Below are 20,703 nucleotides of genomic sequence, written 5' to 3' on the forward strand. Positions count from 1 at the left end.
TTAAAGCTTTTGCAGTCCTTGGTAACTTGTGCTCCCATTTATTGTGCAGATTATTATGTTCTGGACTCCAGTGTACACATAAGCTATACAGGTAGAGGTGAGCATGTTAATAAGTACAAATAACACTGTGTAGGTATACCAGTTCTTATGTGCAAATAACACTGTGTAGGAGTTCTTAAGTGCAAATAACACTGTGTAAGTATACCAGTTCTAAAGTGCAAATAACAGTGTATAAGTATACCAATTCTTAAGTGAAAATAACACTGTGTAAGTATACCAGTTCTTAAGTGCAAATAAGACTGTGTAAGTATACCAGTTCTAAAGTGCAAATAAGACTGTGTAAGTATACCAGTTCTTAAGTGCAAATAACACTGTGTAAGTATACCAGTTCTAAAGTGCAAATAAGACTGTGTAAGTATACCAGTTCTTAAGTGCAAATAAGACTGTGTAAGTATACCAGTTCTTAAGTGCAAATAACGCTGTGTAAGTATACCAGTTCTAAAGTGCAAATAAGACTGTGTAAGTATACCAGTTCTTAAGTGCAAATAACACTGTGTAAGTATACCAGTTCTTAAGTGCAAATAACGCTGTGTAAGTATACCAGTTCTAAAGTGCAAATAAGACTGTGTAAGTATACCAGTTCTTAAGTGCAAATAACACTGTGTAAGTATACCAGTTCTTAAGTGCAAATAACACTGTGTAAGTATACCAGTTCTAAAGTGCAAATAACAGTGTATAAGTATACCAGTTCTAAAGTGCAAATAAGACTGTGTAAGTATACCAGTTCTTAAGTGCAAATAACACTGTGTAAGTATACCAGTTCTAAAGTGCAAATAACACGGTGTTAGTATACCAGTTCTAAAGTGCAAATAACAGTGTATAAGTATACCAGTTCTTAAGTACAAATAACACCATGTAAGTATACTAGTTCTAAAGTGCAAATAACACTGTGCAAGTATACCAGTTCTAAAGTGCAAATAACACTGTGTAAGTATACCAATTCTTAAGTGCAAATAACACTGTGTAAGTATACCAGTTCTAAAGTGCAAATAACAGTGTATAAGTATACCAGTTCTTAAGTGCAAATAACACTGTGTAAGTATACCAGTTCTAAAGTGCAAATAACATTGTGTAAGTATACCAATTCTTAAGTGAAAAAATAACACTGTGTAAGCATACCAGTTCTTAAGTGCAAATAACACTGTGTAAGTATACCAGTTCTTAAGTGCAAATAACACTGTGTAAGTATACCAATTCTTATGTGCAAATAACACTGTGTAAGCATACCAGTTCTTAAGTGCAAATAACACTGTGTAAGTATACCAGTTCTTAAGTGTAAATAACACTGTGTAAGTATACCAATTCTTATGTGCAAATAACAGTGTATAATTATACCAGTTCTTAAGTGTAAATAACACTGCATAAGTATACCAGTTCTTATGTGCAAATAACGCTGTGTAAGTATGCAAATAACCTAAAATAATATACCCTTGCCAGACATCATGAGGTTACGGTTAAAAATGTGCTTGTAAAACATCTTAAAATTTTGGTTATGAGTCATCCTAACACTGCTGCTATCCCTAAACCTTGTATCCACATTACAAAACCCAATTCCTATCCCTACACCTTGAACTCACATTACAAAACCCAATTCCTATCCCTACACCTTGAACTCACATTACAAAACCCAATTCCTATCCCTACACCTTGAACTCACATTACAAAAAACCAATTCCTATCCCTACACCTTGAACTCACATTACAAAACACCAATTCCTATCCCTACACCTTGAACTCACATTACAAAACACCAATTCCTATCCCTACATATGGAATCCATAATAAAGAATCCCAGTCCGTATCCCTACACCTTGAACCAACATTACAAAAACAGACCTGCCAACCCTGATAAGTCAGTCAGTAAGGTGTAACAAAATATCAATAACTGCTACTGTAAAGCTGGAAAACGTAATTAACCATTTGACGCATCGACAATAAACATGTTAAACTGAAAAGTTTGTAAAGTATGCATAGACTTTATTTACCACTACTACAGTTGCACAAACTCTAGTTTCAAACCCTATGCAGCTTAATGGCTTTATACTATCTATCTCTCAACTTGACATAATTCTTGGAAATTCATTTCCATTACACATGACGATGGCAATCGTATCTCCCGCCACGAGACATACTCAAATTGGCACATGATGTCCAATAAACATAATTGTGCCCTCTCCAGCTTTTATTTCATTTTTCTGTGTTGATTATTGACACTTTTCTAGAAGCTTATTTTCCCTTTCATCTTAAACATGCATCACCAGCTGGATGCCATTTTTAAAAATTCTGCAATCAACAGTTTGATCATGCAGACGCTTTGTATGAACAAACAGGTGCAGTTTAAAGCACCTGGGGTGATGCTGTAAAGTTAGTAAGGTTCCCTGACTAATTTTACTAATTCTAAGATGAAACCCGGATCCAAATAAAACATGGATGAACCAATCATCTGGATTTTTAGGCAATGATCATTTTTCCATAGTTTTTGCAAGTATGCTGAAGTTTGTATTTTATGGGTAATTTTTGTAAGACTTATGGCAAAATCGTAAGAGTTGGCAGGTCTGCAAAAACCCAATTCTCATCCCTACACTTTGAATCAACATTAATAATAATAATAATAATAATAATGAGGACTTTGTATAGCGCCTATTCTTTAAAAGCTGTAAGCACTTTACAACATTAGACAACACATATAAGATAAAAAACATAATAATATTATTACAAAAACAAACACCATGAAATTAGAAAAACATTAAAAAATAAAAAACATGCTGAGAATATTTCAGGTAGGAAACATTATTAGGTCTTTAAGTTTGTTCTTGCAGTCGAAACAAGTGAGAGCCCTCTTGAATGTGATCACTGTGTCTTTGTGTCTAAGTTCAGTGGGCAATTCATTCCACGTTGCTGGGCCTTGGTATGCAAAAGAATGCTGTCCATATGACTTTGTTTTCATAGTGGGAATAATGAGTATACAATTGTCAGAAGAGGAGCGTAAGTATCTTGCTGGTGTGTACACATGGGTGAGATCGGATAGGTATGTTGGACTAGAGTTCGACAGTGAAACGTAGCACAGAGAACAAATTTTGTGTTTGATTCTGGATCGAATGGATAGCCAGTGTAGGGTACAGAGCAGCAGGGAGGTGTTCTCTGATTGTGGTACTCTAAGTATGATCCGAGCAGCTGTGTTTTGAACTTTTTGAAGTTTCTGGAGTAGATATTGAGACGAACCAAACAGAATTGAGTTACAATAGTCCAGTCTTGAAAGTACTAATGAACACACAAGTGTTTTAGTGGCATCAACTGAAAGGTATCTGTGAATTGAGCTGATGCGTCTCAGCTCAAGATATGCAGCCTTGCATATGTTCATGACATGTTGGTGCAATGTGAGAGTACTGTCCAGAGTAACACCTAGGTTTTGTACTGATTGTGTGAATTTAATGTTGGCGTTGCTGATATTTATTGTTTGACCTAAAGGATGTGAATAAGAAAGTCTTTGTGTTGTGATCAGAATGGCCTCAGTTTTATCATCATTCATCTGCAGCTTGTTCTATGTAATCCATGATTTCACATCAGAAATGCACCTCTCTACACCTTGGATGGTAGCATCAACTTCAGTTGGGTGGCTAGATTTGTATATTTGGGTGTCATCAGCATACAATTGGTGAGACACTGGATGATGATCTATGACACTTGAGAGCAGCTGAGTGTATAGAATGAAGAGAACAGGTCCAAGAACAGACCCCTGTGGAACACCACAACATAGATCAACTGGGCTGGAGTGTATTCCATTTGCAGATACAATCTGTATCCTGTTGACCAAGTAGGACTTGAACCACAGTAAGGCTGTATCATGAATGCCAAATACATGCTGGAGACAGTGAAGTAATATATCATGGTCTATTGTGTCAAATGCTGCAGACAAATCAAGGAGGGTGAGGACTGTAATCTTTCTGCTATCCAACACAGAGAGAATGTCATTAACTACTTTTAGAAGAGTAGTTTCAGTACTGTGGCAAGGGTGATATGCAGATTGTACATTGCTAAAAAGACTGCTTGAATTTAGATGAGATACAAGCTGGGATAGAACAACCTTTTCTAAGATTTTTGATATGAATGGGAGATTAGAAACTGGGCGGTAGTTCTTTAAATCGTTATGGTCTAGTGTTGGTTTCTTCAGCAGAGGCTTTACAATGGCAGTTTTGAAAGATGATGGGAATTCCCCGGATGAGGGAGAGGTATTAATAACATCAGTTAGTGAAGGCAATACTGGATCTAATACTCAAGCAGCAGTGATGTTGGAATTGGATCAAGTTCACATGACATTGGTGCACTCTTCATCACGATTTTACATACAAAATCCATAGAGACAGGTTCAAATGCTGCTAACGGTTGCCACTCAAATTCTGTATCCCAACTGTATGGTGACGACGAGTCAACTGAAATTGTGGTGTCAAGCTTATCTCTAATGGTTTGTACTTTGTCACGGAAGAAATTTGCAAACATGTCCGGAAGGACAACTGGAGAGAAGTTAGTTGGAAGTGGTGTTGATTTGTTCCTTGACATTAGCTTGTTAGTAATCTCGAAGAGCTCTTTGCAGCTGGAACTTTCCATGATCTTAGAAGTGTGCTGGGCTGATTTCACTGCATGGACTATATTTGTGACATTCTTCTTAGCGACTTCATAGATTTGCTTATGATTAGTGAGTCTGGTGGAAAGGCAGAGCCTCTCAGCTTTATGGCGGTCTCTTTTAGCAGTGCGAAGCTAGTCCCTAACACTGCTATACCATGGAGAACACTTTTGAATTGATACTCTACACTTGGTAGCTGGGGCATGTTTGTCAAACAATGAACACAGACAGTTATCGAGTTGTTCTGTAGTAGGAAGTAAGCAAGTTGTTAGGTTAGCTTGGATGTCGTGTATTAGTTTGGTTCTATTTATCATACGGAGGTTTCTCTTAGTAGCAGATAAAGGTGGAGGGTTAGGGACTGATAATTCCAGATGGCATATAATGCAGAGATGATCTGATGCAAGGTCATGGGATACCAGGGAGGACCGTAGAATGTTATCATCAGGTCTATGAAGAATCCAGTCTAAAATATGACCATGGTTATGGGTGGGTTGGTTAACTGACTGTTTGAGGTTGAAAACATTAATGGAATCTATGAGTTTTGATGTATTTGAGTTTCCGGGACATTCAAAATGAAAGCTGAAATCTCCAAGTATAATGCAGAAAACAAATTCCTATCCCTATATCAATATTATAAAAATCCAATTCCTATCCCTACACCTTGAATCTAGATTAAAAAAACCATATCCTAACCTTTGTTAATGAGGTAGGCAATGACTTGGTGTCTGCCTGCGATGACAGCCAGGTGTAGAGGTGTCCTGTCAAATGCATCCTTAATATTCACGTCTGCTCCCTCATCCACCAAAAACTCTACTGTCTGTAAATGAAGGAAAACAAAAGTAGAGAAAAAACATGTTGTGGATATTTTCAAATATGAAAAACTAAATATCTGTCAAACTTAATGATCTGTTAGCATACCTGTAGATGGTACAAATTAAGTTAGCATACCTACAGATGATATCAATTAAGTTAACATACCTGTCAATGAGTTAAATTAATACATTGTGTCTTTCTCAATCAAAATGTGTAAGCTTTGCATTTATAAATAGACTACTTTTGTATTTTCATATTATAAAAAGATTTTTTCTTCTGTTTATATAACTGGTTTTAAATCATTTGCAATTGTAATAATTTCTTAAAGGTGAGAAACTAAATTTAAAAAGTAATATCAGTAGTTTACATGAGGAAGCTATCGTTACATTCTGAGAAAGTGAACAATGACATAATTGTATTCCTGTGAAAATTATGATGTAAACAAATGCCATAATGCTAACAAAGGAAAGGAAACCACAATATTGTTTCAAGGGAGAAGCTCAACAGTTTGACCTCATCCTAGGACGCTGAAAATCTGTGTGAGACGGCTATTTTGAAATCGATTTGTAAACAAAGGCTATTATGCTAACAAAGGAATTGAATATCACTATACTGTTTCAAGAGAGAAGCTCTGAGGGTGTATGCTGAATAGCCAATGTGTCATGTAAGCCTGCTGAATAGTGAGTGTGTGATGTAAGTCTGCTTTATAGCCATTGTCATGTAAGTATTCTGAATAGCCAGTGTGTCATGTAAGTATGCTGAGTAGTGAGTGTGTAAGTCTGCTGAATAGCCAGTGTGTCATGTAAGTCTGATGAATAGCCAGTGTGCGATGTAAGTCTGCTGAATAGCCAATGTCATGTAAGTATGCTGAATAGCCAGTGTGCCATGTAAGTATTCTGAATAGCCAGTGTGTCATGTAAGTATTCTGAATAGCCAGTGTGTCATGTAAGTATGCTGAGTAGTGAGTGTGTAAGTCTGCTGAATAGCCAGTGTGTCATGTAAGTCTGATGAATAGCCAGTGTGCGATGTAAGTCTGCTGAATAGCCATTGTCATGTAAGTATTCTGAATAGCCAGTGTCATGTAAGTATTCTGAACAGCCAGTGTGTCATGTAAGTATTCTGAATAGCAAGTGTGCCATGTAAGTCTGCTGAATAACCAGTGTGCCATGTAAGTCTGCTGAATAGCCAGTGTGCCATGTAAGTCTGCTGAATAGCCAGTGTGTCACGTAAGTATGCTGAATAGCCAGTGTGTCATGTAAGTTTTCTGAATAGCCAGTGTCATGTAAGTTTTCTGAATAGCCAGTGTGTCATGTAAGTATTCTGAATAGCCAGTGTCATGTAAGTATTCTGAACAGCCAGTGTGTCATGTAAGTATTCTGAATAGCCAGTGTGTCATGTAAGTACTATGCTGAATAGCCAGTGTATCATGTAACTATATGCAGAATATCCACTGTCATATAAGTATGCTTAATAGCCAGTGTGTCATATAAGAGTATGCAGAATAGACATTGTGTCATGTAAGTATGCTGAATAGCCAGTGTGTCATGTAAGTATGCTGAATAGCCATTGTCATGTAAGTATTCTGAATAGCCAGTGCCATGAAAGTCTGCTGAATAACCAGTGTGTCGTGTAAGTACTATGCTGAATAGCCAGTGTGTCATGTAAGTGTATGCAGAATAGACACTGTCATGTAAGTATGCTGAATAGCCAGTCATGTAAGTATGCTGAATAGCCAGTGTGTCATGTAAGTCTGCTGAATAACCAGTGTGTCATGTAAGTCTGCTGAATAGCCAGTGTATCATGTAAGTTTGCTGAATAGCCAGTGTCATGTAAGTCTGCTGAATTGCCCATGTCATGTAAGTTTGCTGAATAGCCAGTGTCATGTAAGTCTGCTGAATTGCCCATGTCATGTAAGTCTGCTGAATATCCAGTGTGTCATGTAAGTCTGCTGAATAGCCAGTGTGTCATGTAAGTCTGCTGAATAGCCAGTGTCATGTAAGTCTGCTGAATAGCCAGTGTCATGTAACTATGCTTAATAGCCACTAATTTGTATGTGCATGCAGAAAAGACACTGTCATATAAGTCTGCTGAATAACCAGTGTCATGTAACTATTCTGAATAGCCAGTGTATCATGTAAGTGTATGCAGAATAAACACTGTCATGTACGTGTATGCAGAATAGCCAATGTGTCCTGTAAGTATCTAGGTAGTGTGTCTATAAAGGCATGCAGGACAGCCATATGGGGGCCCAGAGTGGCTGAGTGGTCTAAAGTGCTCTGCGTTACGGATCACTGCCATATCACCTCTCTCTGCGTGGGTTTGAGTCTCGGATTCAGCCAATGTGGGTATGTGAGAAAGCTTGCCAGTAGCTTCTCGTGGGTTGGTGGTTTTTTCCGAGGTTTTCCCGGGTTCTTCCTCCACCATTAATACTGGCCGCCATGTATAGCCTATCATGTGCTGAAAAATGGCATTAAACCCTACAACAACAACAACCATATGAAGCGGTGTGTATATTGTTACGACTCTATCATCACAAACTTAAGACACAGAAAAGAAGCAAAACCAACAACTTAACAAACAATTTAATTATTAAAATCATAAATGAAAAAATATGAGGAACTTATAATATAATGAAGTGAATCCAAATTTGTCCTTATAAAGGTCTTTGAAAGTCCTAAACGAATGAGAAGTCCCTTATAATTTTCAATACTGATTCTTTCAAATAATTTATAACAGTTCATGAATAATTTTTATCTCCAAATAATGTTGTTGTTGTTGTTGTTGTAGGGTTTAACGCCATTTTTCAGCACATGATAGGCTGTATATGGCGGCCAGTATTAATGGTGGAGGAAGAACCAGGGAAAACCCCGGAAAGAACCACCGACCCTAGAGAAGCTACTGGCAAGCTTTCTCACATACCCACATTGGCCGAATCCGAGACTCGAACCTACGCAGGCAGAGGCGAGGTGGCAGTGATCCGTAACGGACAGCGCTTTAGACCACTCGGCCACTCCGGGCCCCCCAAATAATGAGCATTGTCTATAACCACTAAACAGTCCAAACAAATGTTTTTCTTCTCAAAAAATATCTAAGTTCAACATAAAACACAACTGCAGACTTACATCAGGAACACAAACAGTGTGAATGACTCTAGAAATCGGAAAGAAACTGAATGCTTAATTTTCTCCTTATATACACCATATACTGCAACTGTAGTTCGCAAGAGACGCCTTGTGACAACATACACTATTGATTTTTGATTAACTATATTCACATGACCTCACGCAACCTATGGGAAGCCAAAGAATTATTCTGAAAACATCAATATCTCATCAGTCATAAGAAAATATGCCATAGGCGCCACTTTAAGCTTTATTATTACGATTATTATTATTGTCAACATGTATGTCGACAAATATTTAAAGATCCTATGTGATTTGCATTGTTTTTACAGAGCCAAATTATGCACACAATTTATAACAAAAAATATTCTATAGTCTACTACCATGAATAAAGGGGCCCCGAGTGGCCGAGTGGTCTAAAGCGCTCTCCGTTACGGATCACTGCCATCTCACCTCTGTCTGCATGGGTTCGAGTCTAGGATTCGGCCAATGTGGGTATGTGAGAAAGCTTGCCAGTAGCTTCTCGTGGGTCGGTGGTTCTTCCCGGGGTTTTCCCGGGTTCTTCCTCCACCATTAATACTGGCCGCCATGCATAGCCTATCGTGTGCTGAAAAATGGCGTTAAACCCAACAACAACAACAAGAACAACAACCATGAATAAAAATTAAGAAAATTAAATAAAGTCATATAACAGAAGTTACAGAAAATATAGATATAAACAACAATATGACCTTTACCTTTATAAGGGCATGCAGGACAGCCACATGCAGTGGTGTGTAACCATTCATACTTATCCTGTGAGTCATTGTGGAACACTTCAAGTGGTATTTCGGGCCTGAAAGGGAGATAAACAATTAAAAGCAAAATTTATTACAATCAAGCATAGATACAGAGTATAATTACATTTGGACATAAATCAGGATTTTGCAATAAATGAAAATTGGTTAAAATGAGAAGGTATATAGAAAATGATATAAAATGAGAAGGTAAATAAGAATGATATAAAATGGCACATTTTAAAGCAAGATCTTGGATCATCATCGTACCATGAACAAAATGGGTCGTCTCCATTAGTTGCCCATAAGGATATGCAGAAGGGCACATCAGACTTATTCATCACCCTTGAGACCACAGGCATTAGGATATGCAGAAGGGCACATCAGACTTATTCATCACCCTTGAGACCACAGGCATTAGGATATGCAGAAGGGCACATCTGGTTTATTCATTACCCCTGAGAACACAGGCAGCAGGATATGCAGGAGGGCACATCAGGTTTATTCATCACCCCTAAGCCCACAGGCAGCAGGATATGCTGCAGGGCACATCAGGTTTATTCATCACCCTTAAGCCCACAGACAGCAGGATATGCAAGAGGACACATCAGATTTATCACCCCAAGCCCACATGCAGCAGGATATGCAGGAGGGCACATCAGATTTATTCATCACACCAAGCCCACAGGCAACAGGATATGCAGGAGGGCACATCAGGTTTATTCATCACCCCAAGCCCACATGCAGCAGGATATGCAGGAGGGCACATCAGATTTATTCAGTACCCCAAGCCCACAGGCAGCAGGATATGCAGGAGGAAACATCAGGTTTATTCATCACCCCAAGCCCACAGGCAGCAGGATATGTAGGAGGGCACATCAGATTTATTCAGTACCCCTGAGAACACAGGCAGTAGGATATGCAGGAGGGCACATCAGGTTTATTCATCACCCCTGAGCCCATAGGCAACAGGATATGATAGCTTGAGTGATCACCATATCAAAATAGATGGTCTGCCTTTCCTGTTCATGTCAAGAACTCTATATTGATCTATCTTTTCTATTCATTTCAAGAACTCTCTATTGATCTGTCTTTACTGTTCATATCAAGAACTCTCTATTGATCTGTCTTTACTGTTTATATCAAGACCTCTCTACTGATCTGTCTTTACTGTTTTTATCAAGACCTCTCTACTGATCTATCTTTTACTGTTCATTTCAAGAACTTTCTATTGATCTGTCTTTACTGTTCATTTCATGAACTCTCTATTGATTTATATTTACTGTTCATTTCAAGAACATTCTCATGGGTTGGTGGTTCTTTCCGGGGTTTTTCGCGGGTTCTTCCTCCACCATTAATACTGGCCGCCATGTATAGCCTATTGTGTGCTGAAAAATGGCATTAAACCATGTAACAACAACAACAACAACAATAACATTTCAAGAACTCTTTACTGCTCTGTCTTTACTGTTCATATCAAGAACTGTCTATTGATCTGTCTTTACTATTCATATCAAGAACTGACTATTGGTCTGTCTTTACTGTTTATATCAAGAACTCTCTATTGATCTCTCTTTAATGTTCATATCAAGAACTCTCTATTTATCGATCTTTTACTATTCATATCAAAAACTCTCTACTGATCTGTCATTACTGCTCATATCAAGAACTCTCTACTGGTCTGTCTTTACTGCTCATATCAAGAACTCTCTACTGGTCTGTCTTTACTGCTCATATCAAGAACTCTCTACTGGTCTGTCTTTACTGCTCATATCAAGAACTCTCTACTGGTCTGTCTTTACTGCTCATATCAAGAACTCTCTACTGGTCTGTCTTTACTGCTCATATCAAGAACTCTCTACTGGTCTGTCTTTACTGTTCATATCAAGAAATCTGTTGATCTATCTTTTACTATTAATATAAAAAACTCGCTATGGGTCTGTCTTTACTGTTCCCATCAAGAACTCTCTACTGATCTATCTTTTACTGTTCATATCAATAACTTTCTATTGGTATATCTTTATACAGAAAATTAACAAGCTGTATTAACTGTACCTTGTGCAATGGATTCTTTTGTCAATTGAAAATCTTTGAATAACTTCAGGGTAAGTCAAAAAGAAAATGTATGAGAGAGAGAGAGAGATCACATAAATATTGTATTTAAAATAATAAAATTTTCAAATACAGTACCTTACTATTTAGTAAATTGAGAGTAAGTTAACAGTGCATTAAGGATAGGTATGCATGGAATTATTTAATGACTGATTGAGTGATTAAATTAACAGTGCATTACAGATATGACGCTTGGAACAATCTAATGATTGACTGAGTGATACAATCAACTATTAAATTAAAACTGCCTCATGGAACTGGACAGCTAGTCCATATTTAGAACTAGAGTGTCCCTTTTCATACCTAATAATTGAGTGCAATCTAATTTACATGCAAATTCTTTATCAAGAGACTAGTTATACATTAAAACATGGCTAGTTAATCATTAATGCATGGCTAGTTATCATTAATGCATGGCAAGGCATCTTTAATGCATGGCTAGTTAATTATTAATGCATGGTTAGTTATCATTAATGCATAGCTAGTTATCATTAATGCATAGCTAGTTAATCATTAATGCATGGCTAGTTATCATTAATGCATAACTAGTTAAGCATTAATGCATGGCTAGTTATCATTAATGCATAGCTAGTTATCATCAATGTATGGCAAGTTAATCATTAATACATGGCTAGGCATCTTTAATGCATGGCTAGTTAATTATTAATACATGGTTAGTTGTCATTAATGCATAGCTAGTTAACCATTAATGCATGGGTAGTTAAGCATTAATGCATGGCTTGCTAACCATTAATGCATGGCTAGTTAAGCATTAATACATGGCTAGATAATCATTAATGCATGGCTAGTTAAGCATTAATACATGGCTAGTTAAGCATTAACACATGGCCAGATAACCATTAATGCATGGCTTGCTAACCATTAATGCATGGCTTGCTAACCATTAATGCATGGGTAGTTCAGCATTAATGCATGGTTAGTTAAGGATTAATGCATGGCTAGATAATCATTAGTGCATGGCTTGCTAACCACTAATGCATGGCTTGCTAACCATTAATGCATGGGTAATTAACCATTAGTTCATGGCTAGATAATCAGAGGTCTCGCTAGGATTTTAAAACAAGGAGTCCAGGACTCCCATTTTGGTAAAAATAGGAGTCCCACCATCAAAAGTTGCAGTCACGTCTTTCCTACAGAATCAACACAGACGTGAGTGCATCTATTTTTAGAAGGAGAGGTTTATGTAATGTAATCATTCACTTTAATACAGCTTCTTTACAACAGTCCATTGACAGGATTGCAAATTTAAGGTTTATTTATTTGTCTAAATCCTTGAAGTAATTTTAGGCAATGGTTAAACAGTATCTGATTTTTGCTGGTTTTTTCTCCGTATTTTCGCAAATATGTGTCAAGTCGGAAAACAGCTTAGACCTTAAAGCGCATCTTGTGAATTCCACAACATAGCACTGTCCCATATGTTTCTGACCTACATAATTTGCATTTTAAAGTGAAATCTTTAATAAAATAATACTTTGGCTTTGCTTTCAATGATTTGTATATTTTTCTGAAAATACTTGTCTGATGATTTACGAGACCAGACAATCTAATAAACTGGTACATACCAGTCTTAGCGAAGTCCGCCATTATTTCCTGTTAGGCCTACTAGTTCACTTAGTTTCAAACTAATTTTATGATGAAATAGTGTACAAGAGGCAGTTAATATATATCCAGATCACCAATTCTGATCTTAAAACACATGTTTGTATGTTTTATCACCAAAGGATAGCATGCAGGAAATTAATAGTTGCTACCTTACTCGGACAAGGGTTAATGGTCAATCGGCTATAAAAACATATGCTTGTGAACGGGCAAGAGTTTGTTTGTCAACATAATTGATATCAAAGCTAGGCCTGGCTACTGATGTATTGATGAATACATTTTGCTACAACACTAGAACTAACTGGGCTAAGGTGAGGGGCATTTTAAAAAAAGGTATGGTCAGTATGTGTACCTCTTAAATAGCTCTTGTTCGTCCATCAGAGTGATACTGAATTTTGTCAATCCAAGTAAGGACATATTCCAAATACTAAGCTAGGCATCACACACTTTCTTACACTTAGCTACTGTCCCATTTGAACTATCAATTCTAGCAGCTTTAGCACTCTTCTGAATCTTGTTACAATCTTTGTAAGTTTGCCATTTAACCCCAAAGTATTTATCCAAATTTATGAATGGCATTTTGTCTAAGTCTCAACATGTCTTGATTTTCATGCACTACTTATTCCGACACATTCGGAAATGAACACAATAATGAAAGATGAAATTGTTTATTTGATGTACTTTTATAAATGACTACATGTACATATCTGGGTCTTTCTGACTCTGGATTCAATCACTGTAAATACCAGTATATTATCCCACCCGTCCGCCAGTCAAAGCCTTTGAACTTGCCGCCCAGCTATTGCATCATGTTCTTTTTTATGTACTCTTATAACGGCAACATGTATGTACATCAAGGGGTCTTTCAGTCACTGAATTATGTCATTGTATATATCAGCACAGCTAACTGATCAACACATTTTCCCACAAAGCAGGTGGCTGAGGCCACAGGTGCTCGATGCGAGCTTGATGTTGAGAAAAAAAACACAATAATCTAAAGGAAAAAATCACACAGAGTGACAAAAAATACCTTAGATAACCCCCATGATCTGTTCTGACATAGGACCCTCTCTATCATAATATATATTACAGCGCTATGGGTGTAATCTAAGATATTTTTGTCACTCTGTATGATTTTTTTGCTTTAGATTATTGGTTTTTTTTCTCTCTCAACATCAAGCTCGTGTCGAGCACCTGTGACTGAAACAGGACTGGAAAGTCTCTGAATTTTGCCACACACCTATTACATGCATAAGGAGGACTCCCGCCTCAGTGATTTTATGCATCCCAGATCAAAATATGGTATCCAAATATGCCTAGTTAAGTGTTTCCAAGATCTCTGATAACCATTAATGCATGGCTAGTTAACCATTAGTGCATGGCCAACTAATTAACTAATTACTAATAAATGGCTAGTTAGCCACAAAGCCAGTGTTAAATATTTTTGTATATATATATATATATATATATATATATATATATATATATATAACACTGAGTACCTATATATATATATATATATATATATATATATATATATATATATATATATATATGCAACACTGAGTACCTATATGTATATGCAACACTGAGTACCATCATATTTTATGCTGACATCCACGCCATCTCGAAACTGTCGTGCTATCATCTCTATGTCATTATAACGGATGGCCTTAAATATAGTGGCTTCCTCATCTGGTAGACTGTCTCTCACCATGACATCCTCTAGGCTTACAACAGAGTCCAAGTCTGTCTCTCCTGTAACTGTCTCATTTCCACTATCAGCCATTCTAATGTGAAAATAAAATGAACTTGTCATAAAAATACAGAAAAACAGAATTCATAATGTATATTGATGAAATATATTAACAGAACTATACACTTGTTTTGAGTCAGCAGAGAGAATGAGTTTGATATGGCATAAGGATATGAAAAGGCTGTCAGTCAAATCAAATTAGTTCTTTCCCTCAACATAAAACAAAACACAAATGCAGTTTTGTATTTATTACAGATCTACTCATGTGCACTTTTTAAATAATTTTAGCTTTAATGTATCAATGAAATTCAAATAAAATTGGGATTTATGAGTGTGATTCACTGCAACTAACAATATCTGCACATCAACATCAAAGACAACACATAAGTAGTTTAAATCTGTGTGATACAGAAATTCTGCTGTAAAAGAACACATATAGCTTTGTCAGATTCTGTTGTACAAATACATTACATAGATATAACTTATAGATACAACTTTGTCAAATACTGCTGTATAGTGCTAAATATATTGATACAACTTTGCTATCAAACAAATCCAAGTGGCATCTACTGTCCAGAGTGCCAAATACAATTGAGAGCACAAATTATCTGATCTTCTGCTCACATATTCACAGAAATCAAACCTAACAGTGATGTCATGGTCATCTTAAAACATGAAGGATGAACAACATACATTTCTCAGTAAGTTTAAAGCTATCCTATCATCTAAAATTGGCTGGATACTGATTTTTTGTTCTCAATTTTCTTCTGACAAAAAATGAAAAATGAAATAAAAATTCGAAATAAAAATGTTAAACCACACCACTTTTTTGCCATCACTTGAAACAATCATTAGCAGCTCAATTACAAACAACAGGCAGGTCTTTCATGACTTACTTAGCTCAATTACAAACAACAAGCAGGTCTTTCATGACTTACTTAGCTCAGTTACAAACAACAGGCAGGTCTTTCATGAATTACTTAGTTGTTTCTTTTCTCCACAAGGAGGGCTGCATTATTCAGTGTGGTGATTGACTGTCATTACTAGTATACACACCAAGATTTTGAGAGGAAAGTACAGTATACCTGATCTTTGGACATAATGAGTGTTTTGAAGAGATAATCTTCAAATATACCTTAAGAGGATTAGTTCAATGTAAATCTTCAGTACTGCAAAGTAAAGTCAAAGACTTGATGACTGCATGAAAGATTGAGACATACTTTTCACCTCACTTCACTGGACAGGTCAGTGGACCTTCATAATAATGTACCCTTATTCACAGGACTGGTTAGTAGACCTTCATAATAAAGTACCTTATTTTACTGGACAGGTCACTTGACCTTGATAATAAAGTACCCTTATTCACAAGATTCATGATAATTGCCAGTTGCAATAGTGATTCCTACCAAACGTGAAATATAGTTTGAAAAATCAGTGTCCAATTTCCAACACTTTAAGGAAGTCAGCAGTAAAAAGCATTGTCTGAATTCACTTAAGATGTTACCCAGGGGCTCGCAGATAATTATTTTTGGGAAGAGGGGCAAACGTGTAGTGGTCAGCTATTCAGTTTTACGGATTCGCCCCTCCCCTTTGCCCCTGTGTGCGGGCACCCATAAAATTAACTGCATGTGTGTGTGTGTGTGTGTGTGTGGTGGAGAGAGAGAGAGAGAGAGTTACCGGATATAATAATATCCCACAAAACTTCTAAGGTTAACTGAGCTCACAATTCAGACCATGAAAATATATTCGGACTATACAAGCATCTATACACAAGGAAGTTCAAGTCTCTTTCAGAAATAAAAACAAAAACCGATCATCGTGGTCTCTAATCATCCAACAGGCCTACCCATCAATATATTATGGAGTAATGTGTTCTTCTGTTTTGGTTCAGTCTTTATGCACTGTACACATATCGCCCAAAATAGCACAGCACAGCTATCTATACATATTACCATATATGGCGAAACAGAATAAACCTAGTCAAATTGCTTGCAGGTGATGAAGTAATGTTTACGTTAGGGCCCTACTGCTTATTACCGATCGTTCTGATACCAAATTAGGAAGAAAGAAGTGTGAATGATATGCTCCATTTGTTTTTAACTGACTGGTTGGATAAATAAATTCGGTACATTATGACATTATTTTAAGGACCTCATAAAGGTGACAAGTTGATATAGGCCTCAGTTAATCCAGATTGTCTCGTAATGAAGCCAGTCACCAAATGATACAAATTAGACAAACAGAATCGTGGTCTTTTGGAAACTCGAAATCCTTGATATGTAAATTATGCATCTACTTGATAACGATGAGACCACATTAATCAGTGGTGTGGAGATAGGGCACGGGGTAGACCTAATCCAACAAGTAGTTCTCCGCTTTTTTTCTTCTTCTTTTTCTCTTTCTGACAGCAGACAGAAAAAAAGAAAAACCCGACCTAGACAAACAAGTAGATCTCCACTTTTCTTTCTGACATCACTTTCTTATTCTTTGGATTTGTAATGTGTAATTTACTTACATGTCTGTAAAAAGTGGAGCTCTACTTGTCTACCTGTTAGTCATGGGCACGAAAGTTGAGGTATATTTGCTATATGGAAATTTCCCATATGGAAACGGCTTATTCACAACAGCACGGTCTGTTTGTTACGATATTGTTGCATCGACTGACATTTCATTAGGTCGACGTACCCCGCTGACGAAGGAAGCAAGAGAAGAGAAGAACAGTAATTCTGATGAAATATAAAAATTCTCATGTAAAAAAGCAAACATTTTATTTCATTAATTTAGCTCGCTTGAGTGATTTTTGCAGTCCTACTAATTACTGCTAAGCCTGACAAAGCCCGACAAAGCCTAACAAAGCCCGACAAAGCCTAACAAAGCCAGACAAAGCCCGACAAAGCCTAACAAAGCCACGCAAAGTCAGATTAAAAAAAGAGTGTTCATTATATTGATAGAAAAATTAACTTAGCCGAAAAACTAATTTTCAACTTATTCTTGCAGATTTAAATGACCGAAAATTGGGCGACAAAGTTTGCATTTCAAACAAACATAAAGTATTAATAAAATATGACACAATCATGTTGGAAATGTTTGTCATAATTTTATAAATTGTTCTTCGACTGATTATGGAAAGAACATTCAATTTTTTAATATATGTTATAATAGGAAAAATACAATTGAGATGAACTTCGTTAGTTTAATCTTGATACACTTTATTTCATGTTAATAAATATATGATGAGAATTATTATATACTTGTGTGTTTTGTGAAGACTGAATGCATATGTGTTTTTCATAATAATGGCCAATTGGCTTTAGTGATCTCAATTTATTAGTAAAAACCAAAATTGCTCAATCGGCTTTTGTTTAATTGGTTAAGCCAGGTTCGTGTCTTTGTTGACGTAAATCGTCAAACAGAAGTCAGTCTGTTATGGTAAAATGAACAACAGATGGTTGAGAAAGAAAAACAACATCAAAAAAAAAAAACAACATTTGTTATGTTCAAAAAAGCACCGCAAATCGTTTAATTAGGCATTGCGTTTGACGGCTTCGGTAGTTAATCCCCAAACTGTAACACCTGTATACATTTGAAAAACTAGCCAATTAAAATCATGCCATATGATACCTATTTATACTAGGGGACACGTACATATTGGTTTATCATTCAACAATTTACTAAGTGTTAGCGTCATTAGATATCATTTACATCTCTCTGAAATATATTTCTTGTTTATATTTAACATACACCATGCCTAGTGCTTCTGCTCGAAAAAGACAAAAGACGAACTGGCCCTGTGCTTTATGTGGACTCAATTGTGGTGTTGGATCCCTTGCTTGTGATAATTGCAAGTGTTGGATGCACGCAAAGTGTGATGGTTTGACAATTGATGATTTAAAAACTATTTCTGGACAATACCCATATGAATGTCGTATGTGCAGTCGTACAGCCGACGGTGGAGTGTACAACTATGAAAGTGCAATGAACAGGCTAAATACGGTAATTATTATTATTATTATTATTATTATCGTTATTATTTTGATCATGAAAAAACTTTTGACCGTATTGACAGAAGCACACTTGTCATAAATTAGCAAATGAAAATAGTAAAATGCTTACTATACTAAAACCCATATATGCAAGAACGAATCCACAGGTTATGGATAAAATTAGAGAACTTGCAGAACACCAGAAACCGACAGATCTGTACGCCAGGATGACTGATCCATCCCATAATATGTCTGTAGATTATCCGCGTGATCTCAGACAGTGTCAGAATATTAAAGCAGGAATAAAAGCGGAGAAGATAACCAAAGGAAGCTCGCATAATGTTGCCGACGAGTTACTGGATGTTTTGAGAATGACGAGTGAACATCATCCTTACGTAGCTGAAGTTATTCATTCCCGAGACAACGCTCTTCCTGCCATTATCTGCTACACAGAAGCACAACTGGCCGACTTTAAATCGTTTTTAGAGTCCGGAGCAGGTGTGGTTGGCATTGACAGAACATTTTCCCTTGGGAAATGTTTCGTAACAACCACAGTATACAAATCGCATAAAGTGCTGCGGAAGGTAACAGGCGATGCGCCAATTTTGTTGGGACCATTGATGCTCCATTGGGACGGTCGTCAACAGAACTATTTCCGGTTCTTTTCCCATCTCAGAGGTGTGCTAGGTATTGAACTTAAAAATGTGGAGATACTAATGGGGACTGACGATGAGAAGGCAGTGGTCAACGCTATTGATCTGGCTTTCCCTGATTGCCAAAGAAAGCTGTGCACGAAACACATCAAAGACAATCTTATCCGTCAAATGACCGTTGAAATGATATTTGGATCAAATGGTGTTGCCACAGCCAATAACTCAGCAACTTTTGACGAACGTAACCAAATCTTGAAAACTAAATTGACTGAAAATAATCACGGAGATTTTTTGGTCTATTACGAAAGATACGTTGAAGAGAAAAAAGCAAAACATGTTGTATCCGGTGATGACCAACTTTGGACTAATAATAATACGGAAAGCATGAACAACAGGTTAAAGGTCTTACTCAATTGGCAACCAAGGAAAACGAACGAACTCATAGAAAAAATATATGAACTGATCAAGGTCCAGCTCGTCGACCTCCGCCGATCTCTTTACGGGACCAGGAACTATATCCTCAACACAAAATTCTCCAGATGTAAAATAATTAAATTATCATGGAATTCCAAATCTGAGGAAGAAAAAGACGATATATTCATGACATTTTTGAAAAAATCACACCTTAAATTAACAAAGCGGTCACGTCCTCTGACGGCATGTACACTGTGTTGAAAGCCCCAAAATTGGCAAAAAAGCCAAATCAAAAAACACGGTGCCGGGCGACAAGGACTCAGAGAAAGAATTAGAAAATGTTTGCTTTGTCTATGATCGTTATTTCTTATTTATTATCGATTTAACTCAGCGCAAAGGAACAGTTTAAAATATGTAACCACTTTAGAATCTGTGATTATTCATTGTAGATTTGATTGGCCGTTGCCAAATCCATGTTCAGCATTTTGTACTAAATAAGAAGACATCATAAAAATGGTATTTCATAATTTAAAACAATTTAAATATGACATAAATACGGAAATATATGTTAATTTGGCTTGTAATAAATGCCTTCTTTATTCTAATATACGATTTCTTCTTTTCTTCCTTCTCCTTCCATCCTGATCTCTTCCTGTGCCACTTCTTATGCTATTATTTTCTCAGCTTCCCCTTAAGAGTTTAGTGCCATCTCGACGTGCGCACTGGGAGAGAAAGACATTTGGCGATTTTAAATATTTTCTTTTTTCTTTCTC

General features: G+C 36.7%; 2 protein-coding genes across 5 annotated transcripts in view; one reads left to right on the forward strand and one right to left on the reverse strand.

Annotated features, from left to right (window-relative positions):
• Positions 1-17,115, reverse strand: part of LOC149792103 (uncharacterized) — a 34,971-nt gene extending 17,856 nt beyond the window's left edge. Inside the window, exons 1-4 of one of the 4 annotated variants that reach the window (XM_089970631.1) lie at positions 17,032-17,115; positions 14,721-14,914; positions 9,354-9,451; positions 5,375-5,498 (exon numbers count right to left, since the gene is read on the reverse strand). In XM_089970631.1, the coding sequence (XP_089826757.1) occupies positions 5,375-5,498; positions 9,354-9,451; positions 14,721-14,914; positions 17,032-17,036 (421 nt within the window). In that variant the 5' untranslated portion in view covers positions 17,037-17,115. Of the gene's footprint in view, positions 1-5,374; positions 5,499-9,353; positions 9,452-14,720; positions 14,915-15,818; positions 16,485-16,690 lie in introns of those variants that run through there. The other 3 variants (XM_089970629.1, XM_089970630.1, XM_089970632.1) reach the window with 3 other exon arrangements.
• A 36-nt stretch (positions 17,116-17,151) lies between these two features.
• The window catches only part of LOC149792104 (aspartyl aminopeptidase-like), a 148,116-nt gene continuing 144,564 nt past the window's right edge, over positions 17,152-20,703 (forward strand). The window contains exon 1 of the mRNA XM_089970623.1: positions 17,152-17,244. Within this exon, the coding sequence (XP_089826749.1) occupies positions 17,167-17,244 (78 nt within the window). The 5' untranslated portion in view covers positions 17,152-17,166. The remainder of the gene's footprint in view (positions 17,245-20,703) is intronic.

This window comes from Sinohyriopsis cumingii, chromosome 9 (genome assembly GCF_028554795.1).
Source record: "Sinohyriopsis cumingii isolate HCF-2022 chromosome 9, ASM2855479v2, whole genome shotgun sequence".
NCBI classification, from domain to species: domain Eukaryota; kingdom Metazoa; phylum Mollusca; class Bivalvia; order Unionida; family Unionidae; genus Sinohyriopsis; species Sinohyriopsis cumingii.